Genomic DNA, 7,712 nt, shown 5'->3' with positions numbered 1-7,712 from the left:
TGCACCCTTTCGTAGAAATCGACATAGAAACTTTGGAATTGGCAAGCTATTCCAAATTACTATATTAGTTATTGACTTCTTTGCTGGCTTAACATGACTCTCTCTATCACGCCGCCTCTTATTTGAGTTTGTAGTAGTTCCAGAAAAGGTTGAATGAATAGCAACAATCAGTATCCAATGTGTTCCCCTCATATAAGAAGGGGAAGTGTTTATTATTTGGAAACGAGCGCTGCGTTGTGCTATTTTTGGAAAATTGTTGGCCGACCATACGCCTCCAAAAGTAAACTTTAGGAGACAAAACTTTTTAGCTACTTTCTTAATAGACACGTTATCCATTGAAAATAGTTTGGTTTTTGGAGATGTTTCTTTTTGCGTCAATAAAGACCTGACTGAACCTTTCTCCAATCAAAAAAAGTTCAACTGCCTCTGGGAGAGCTTCAGAGAAAAATAATTTGAGGGTTATTGGTGCTCCTGTCAATTCGGGGAATAATGTGAGGTTTTTAGACGCCTCCTGTGATGATGTCAGATCAAAGGTTACAATGAATTTGTTTGCAAAATCCTTCAGAGAAATTTTGTTTCCACCGTTTTTAAATCCCAGAGCCGTTAAACTGTTGTGATATATGCGGACATTGTTCTCTGTGTCGACGGGAGTGCCTGCTATTGGTAAGCCGTTACCGCGTATTATTTCGATTCGTTTCATGTCGTACTTGTGATACAAGAACGGGTTTGTGTCCTTCGAACCTCTAAACTTGTCGTTCGCGACCATGCACAACGTTAAGCGTCTGATTGGCTCAGTTCCAAATATGGACTCTTTAACAAAAGAGTTTTGTCCAGATTGCATGATGAAGCTTTTGCACAAGGATTCTATATAAGGATACCTTGCAGGAGCTTTTAGCAGTGCCCTTTCAATTGAAAGCCGAGTTTACCGTCTAGATCCAGCTTACTTCTACAGTGCACCGAATCTCAGCTGGGACGCAATGTTGATAACAACGGACGTTGAACTTGGATTGCTTTCGGATGTTGATATGCTCCTCTTTTGCGAAAAAGCAATCAGAGGTGGTCTCAACGGAGTAGGAGCCCTTCGCCACTTTCGAGCAAACAACAAGGATCTGAATGGTTACAACAAGGATCAAAAGTCAGTTTATGGGGCGTTTTTAGACGTAACCTCGCTTTATGGTGGGATAATGATGAAAAAACTGCCAAAAGACGGATACCAGTGGGCTGAGTTTGCTGATATTGATTCTCCCATTGAGACTTATAAAAACAAAGATAGTGTCGGTTACTTTGTTGAAGTTGATCTCAATTATCCCGCCTCGATTCACAACGATCATTCTGATTTTCCACTGGCTCCTGAGAAACTTTTTATTAGCGACGACTGGTTGTCACCCTATAGTAAGCAGTTAGCTCAAAACCGGGCATCTGTTCCGAAGCTTGTGGAAACTTTATTTGATAAGAAGAATTATATCTGTCATATTGAAAATTTGTTGTTTTATCTGGAACAGGGACTGAAAGTGGTTGCTCTTCATCGCGTGCTCCAGTTTAATCAGTCAGACTGGTTGCGTCCTTATATTGAAAAGAACACTTCTATGCGAAAAATGGCATCAACTACCTTCGAAAAAAATTTCTACAAACTTATGTCCAACGCCTGTTTCGGGAAAACCATGGAGAATAAACGAAACAGAAAAAACATTCAGTTTGTTTCGGATCAGGTTAAAGCTTCGAAACTGACATCAAAACCGAATTTCAAATCGTTCCAAATTATCAGTGACAACTTATGTTCCCTTTACTTCTCCGTGCCAACTGTTAAATGGGATAAACCAACGCCTGTGGGAGCGGCCATCCTTGATCTTTCTAAACTCGCACTATACAATTTTCATTAAAACGAGATGAGACCAAGATACGGTTCGCGAATTTGCGTCACGTATAAGGACACGGACTTACTTTTGTATCGCATAGAGACTGATGATCTGTATAAGGACATGGAGGAGTTCAAACATTTGCTAGATTTGAGCGACTATCCAACATCTCATCCACTTTTCGACCCGACAAACAAAAAAGTTCCTTTGACAATGACAGATGAATTAAATGGATCAGTTTTGGAGGAAAGTGTAATCTTGCGATCGAAAATGTATAGTATCAAATTTGTCAGCGGTGTTAAACAGAGTGCAAAGGGCGTTCAGAAGGTACTTAAGAAAACGCTTCATCACGACAAATACCTCCAGTGTCTTCAAACAGGTGTTAGCAGCAGGGCGCCAATGACCAGAATACATTCCGCTAATCACCAGATACAAGTTACCACTACAAATAAAACAGCTCAGCTGTTTCGACGACAAGCGGTTTATTCTTGATAATGGCATTGACACCTTACCGTACGGTCATTATAGTCTTGGCCAGGAGCCAGCAAAACCTTGCACAACCAGTACTGACTTTTCAAGCGATACCGACGACGACGATCGAGCTTCACTGTCAGCTGACGAAGAGAAGAACTTAATTGAGTTCAAAGAGCTAACTCCACACGACGCAGATTCTGTCTCCACGGCATCAACTTCATCTTTCGGTTGTTAAATGTTTTTTTAATAATGCAATTAGAACAAATTTTTTAGTGACTATGTTTTAGCTCCACCTGATCCCGGGTTCTTTCCGCGAGAGTTCGATCAAAATGAACCTACTTTGAATTAGAGTGATCTGAGTGACAATGAGCAAGAGGATGATAGCGAGAAAGAGTGTGGGACTGGGAACCCTTTCATTTATGATGAGGCGATAGAAGACGAATTGATTGGCGAGAGCGATGATGAAAATTGTTCAATTGAAGTATTGCCTGCAAAGCGATCGAGGCTGATTGTTCCTTACTCTGACTCAGACTAGAGAAATTAGAAATGTCAAATACAAATTTTTATTACATAATTTTGAACGTATGTTTTGACTGCAGTCGGCTATTAAAAAATCGTATTAAATTTACTTCATTAATCAAACCAATATTTTTAACTGCGCTCTCAACAAGGTGTCGAAATTGCTTCATCGCACTTATGCAGTCTTTTGAGTCATTGTAGTAGGCATGTCCAATTTTTTCAAAATTTTTCAATGCGGTGTAAAGACAGTACATGCCACACAAATTGGAAGATTGGGATTGTGGATGAGGTGATGAGGCAATTTCATGAATAGTATATTTGTCACAATTTGAATAAATAATATGCACCCTTTCGTAGAAATCGACATAGAAACTTAGTGGAATTGGCAAGCTATTCCAAATTACTATATTAGTTATTGACTTCTTTGCTGGCTTAACATGACTCTCTCTACCACGCCGCCTCTTATTTGAGTTTGTAGTAGTTCCAGAAAAGGTTGAATGAATAGCAACAATCAGTATCCAATGTGTTCCCCTCATATAAGAAGGGGAAGTGTTTATTATTTGGAAACGAGCGCTGCGTTGTGCTATTTTTGGAAAATTGTTGGCCGACCATACGCCTCCAAAAGTAAACTTTAGGAGACAAAACTTTTCAGCTACTTTCTTAATAGACACGTTATCCATTGAAAATAGTTTGGTTTTTGGAGATGTTTCTTTTTGCGTCAATAAAGACCTGACTGAACCTTTCTCCAATCAAAAAAAGTTCAACTGCCTCTGGGAGAGCTTCAGAGAAAAATAATTTGAGGGTTATTGGTGCTCCTGTCAATTCGGGGAATAATGTGAGGTTTTTAGACGCCTCCTGTGATGATGTCAGATCAAAGGTTACAATGAATTTGTTTGCAAAATCCTTCAGAGAAATTTTGTTTCCACCGTTTTTAAATCCCAGAGCCGTTAAACTGTTGTGATATATGCGGACATTGTTCTCTGTGTCGACGGGAGTGCCTGCTATTGGTAAGCCGTTACCGCGTATTATTTCGATTCGTTTCATGTCGTACTTGTGATACAAGAACGGGTTTGTGTCCTTCGAACCTCTAAACTTGTCGTTCGCGACCATGCACAACGTTAAGCGTCTGATTGGCTCAGTTCCAAATATGGACTCTTTAACAAAAGAGTTTTGTCCAGATTGCATGATGAAGCTTTTGCACAAGGATTCTATATAAGGATACCTTGCAGGAGCTTTTAGCAGTGCCCTTTCAATTGAAAGCCGAACGGACTCGGTCACAGTAATTTTGCGAACGAACAGCGAGGCTTTTTCAATAACTGCTGTAAACATTTTGTCTGAGTCGTCACCTAAGCTAATCAGACTGAACTCATTACTGGCGCGGTAGAGTTTTATTCGAATGTCAACTTCCGGGAGCATTAGTTTTTCGCAACTGAAAAAATCCACATAGAGAGAGCCATAGAAATTGAACGTGTAGTCGCCGGTCAATGTGTCCTTAAAGCGGTATTGCAGCCATTCTGATTTATTGGCATCTGATGAGGGTTCTGGAACGTAAGTGTATCCCTGACAAGCTGCCCAAGTCTTCTTGCTATCACTGTTTGTTGTCAACTCGGTCTCCAAAAAAGCGCGATGATGGTACGTGTTGTTGCTGTCCGAAATCAGAATTCCATTAGCGTATACTTCAACTTGTGAAAACAGACTGTGTAGCGCGTTATTTGCAAAAACAACCTTGCTTGCGTCGCTTGCCTTGATACGATCTTTTCCATCGGGCGTGTAAATAGCCACTTGAAGTCCTAATTGTAAAAAATTGAGGTCGATGCAATTGCGTTGATCTCCACAAATCAGAAAATCCAAGGTTGGACCTCGAGAACCAACTTGTGGGTAGATTTCCTGGTCGAATCCGCTTTCATAATTAACAAGAACATTGGGTTTTTCGAAAAAATCTAGCGCTGTATGTGTTACAGGGTTGGCAATATCTGCTGCTAAGGTCGTAAACTCGGTCATTTAGTACTTTATGTTTGACAAAATATCAGTTCGACTGCGTTTGGCTTTTGAATTTTTAAAAGTGCTGCTGTTGATCGTTTTTGCAGTCCGCTTGCGAGAGGTTGTCTTTCTTATCTCTCGTGTATTTGCTGATAAGGATTCCCTGGGGGGGGGGGGCTCCCGCCCGCCACCGGGCGTACGGACGGCGCGGCGACGCGGGCCCGGGCGCCCGATGCGTGCGTGGAGCGCGGTCCTTTCGGCGCCGCACGCGAGCGGGACGGCTTCACGGAGTCCGAGATTGTTTTTGAAACTGATTTTTTGATCGAATCCTTCGCAACAGCTTTTAGCTTCTTTTTTCCGGCTATCATCTGACCAATTTCTGGAATTGCTGCACTGACAAGATTCCGTCCAACCTTCTTGGCAATCGGCAATGCGTATTTTTTCAAAAGAGGTAATGTGCAACGGCCAATACGCACAGCTAGAGCACCAAGACCAGCGGCACCTGAACCAAATTGTCTGGCAGGGCCTACATGGGTAACAAAATTGTCTTGATTTCTTGAAATTTGAGCGTCATAATGTGCGTCCATGAGCGACTGGTTTTTGTGTTCGTAATGGGATAAATGATTTTTATTGGGGCAAAAGTTGGAATTTCAGAGTCAGCCAGCTGCGACCTATTGATAGAAAAGGCATAAGTTGGCCTGTTTCATCGCGAATAGTTATGGTTATTGATTGAAATGATGACTTGACTACATCTTTCCACTGCAGGTTTGAGAAGGATTGGTGACAAATAGTTGCTACCTCGTCTAGTTTCCTATTTGATGTACTGTTGATCGCAATTGATCTAAGAAGTGATGTGAAAGTGTTGCCCAGTATTTCATCCTGTATGAGGTCACAATAGACAAACATTGTATGGCGCCCACCTGAAATGTCAACTGGAAATTTTGGGTTGACGCCAACTTTAAGAATGTCTGTACCAAGAATATTTTGAAGGTCACTGGAAAGGAGTTCTATACTGGATGGTGTTTCAAAGGGTTTTGTTCCGTTCCATGTCTGTTGGCCTTCATCTTCACTTGAGCTGGCGGCTGTCAGAAAACCGTCCTCCTCGTTTTCTGTAGACTGGAAATCATCTTTTTGGTGTCCTCGTGGCAATATTTTTAGCTTTTGACTGTGACTTGATATACACCAATTGTAAGGCCAATCAGTTGCGTGTCTTGATCGAAATTTCTTAACAAAAATTTTGCTCATCAAATGATCAATCGATGGGTAGTAGCCGGTGTCAATTGTGCATCTCGAGTTGGAAATTTTTGCAGGACTGTCCGTCGCACCTGTAGGTCGACGCCGACGACGGCCTATGTCAACGTAGAGCTCGTCAGCACTTGTTGGCTCTATTACCTTATCGCCATCATCGTCATGATCACCGTTATCATCTTCAGAGGACTCTGATTCCCCATGATTAGTTTCTAGTAATCCTTGTGTAACGTTTTGAAATTTAGCGGGCCATGAAATTTCGAGCAATGCCACTTGCCAGCGGCCAAATTTTTTGTTGAGATCAATTGTTTTTGGCAACAAGTTGGTAAAAGATGCCATTGTGTTGCCGGGGTAAGTGTTTGTGGACGAGTTTGAAATTAAATTTATTGTGAAACTTCTAAGGCTGTCTAATGATGTCATATTAAATTTCGGAATATTTTGTTAGTTCAGCTTCGTAAAATCTGCCGTCTATCGCTTCACTTGTTTCATGGGAAACTACACGGTATGTTGGAGGGTTGAGTGTGAGGACCTTATCTATTCGAAATATCTCGTGACTGAATTGTATCTGATAACCACGATGAAAGGTTTTAATATTTCTCTTTATCCGAACCGTTTCACCAACTGAAAATTTTGGTTTTTGGATCTTCTCGTTCAATGTGAGGGATACCAAGAAGCTTGTATGTTGCTTGGTCACTTTTTTCGGAGCGAGACCAGTCACTCTGTTTACACGCGAGTTGATTACATTGACAACGTTTTGTAGGTTATCTATGTAGCTGCTTGTATGGTTTTCATTCAAGTACTTGTAAATTAGAGACTTGATTGATCGGATGTTTCGTTCTGCAAAAGCGCTTTTCTTTTCGTTTCTTGTTTGGTAGAGAATTATTTTTTTCTGTTCGCAAAACTGTTTGAAAGAGCCTAAAAATTTCTTCCCATCGTCAGTCCACACTTTCTCTGGTCTGATTTTTGTTGTCATTGTTGCAAAAGCTCTCCTAGTTGTGGTGGCGTATTTGTTTTTCATTGGTTGAACACGCAGGAAACGACTTAAAGTGTCCACAGCGACTAGTAAATATCTGGTGTTTCGGTTAACGGCAGATAGTGATTGCATATCTGCGAGATCAAGGGACCAAATTTCATTCAAGCGGTATGATTGCACCTTCAGTCGGAGAAAACGGTGCCTAGTTTGTTTGAACTTGGTGTATGTTGAGTTTGTTTTCAGATAGGTCTCTACAGTTTTCCGCTTTAGTCCGATTTCTTTTATCAATCTATTGACACTGCCGTAGGCTGAGGGGTAATTTGAGTTGGTATAGAATTTTTGTGCAATTTGTAGGCCACGGCTATGGGTGATTGCTGATGAGATTACCCTTTCATTTCTGCATTTTGTGCAAGTAAAAGTTCTGCTGTTGTAGTCATTTACATTTTGTAAGCCAGAGCACTGGTAATGCACCCAACCGCATATTGTGCAGTGGAAAAGCGGTCGTTTTTTTTTGTACTTTTCCCCAAAAGTTTCTTGCAGCTTCCACATTTGAGTTTCCTGGCTGGTCCCGGGTTTCTCTCCACTCCGGCAAGTATTAGGAGCAATTCAATAAGAAGGTGTAGTGTTGAGATGTTCAGTATCTGGGAGAAAACATGGAAAGC

General features: G+C 41.2%; 2 protein-coding genes across 2 annotated transcripts in view; both read right to left on the bottom strand.

The window, feature by feature from the left end:
- Positions 1-841, bottom strand: part of LOC142335842 (uncharacterized) — a 15,532-nt gene extending 14,691 nt beyond the window's left edge. The window contains exon 1 of the mRNA XM_075384169.1: positions 391-841. Within this exon, the coding sequence (XP_075240284.1) occupies positions 391-841 (451 nt within the window). The remainder of the gene's footprint in view (positions 1-390) is intronic.
- Positions 842-3,521: 2,680 nt separating this feature from the next.
- Positions 3,522-4,850, bottom strand: LOC142335841 (uncharacterized). Its single transcript, XM_075384168.1, has one exon. It carries the CDS (start codon positions 4,848-4,850, stop codon positions 3,522-3,524), a length of 1,329 nt encoding a protein of 442 aa, XP_075240283.1.
- Positions 4,851-7,712: the final 2,862 nt, after the last annotated feature.

The sequence above is a fragment of the Convolutriloba macropyga genome, chromosome 3, assembly GCF_964194025.1.
Source record: "Convolutriloba macropyga chromosome 3, txConMacr16.3, whole genome shotgun sequence".
NCBI classification, from domain to species: domain Eukaryota; kingdom Metazoa; phylum Xenacoelomorpha; order Acoela; family Convolutidae; genus Convolutriloba; species Convolutriloba macropyga.
The sequence above is the reverse complement of the archived record's forward strand: the minus strand, read 5'-3'. Positions and strand labels throughout refer to the sequence as shown.

What these genes read in the sequence shown, in the direction of transcription:
- LOC142335841 (XM_075384168.1), bottom strand. Translation starts at nt 4,850, where the DNA reads ATGACCGAGTTTACGACCTTAGCAGCAGATATTGCCAACCCTGTAACA.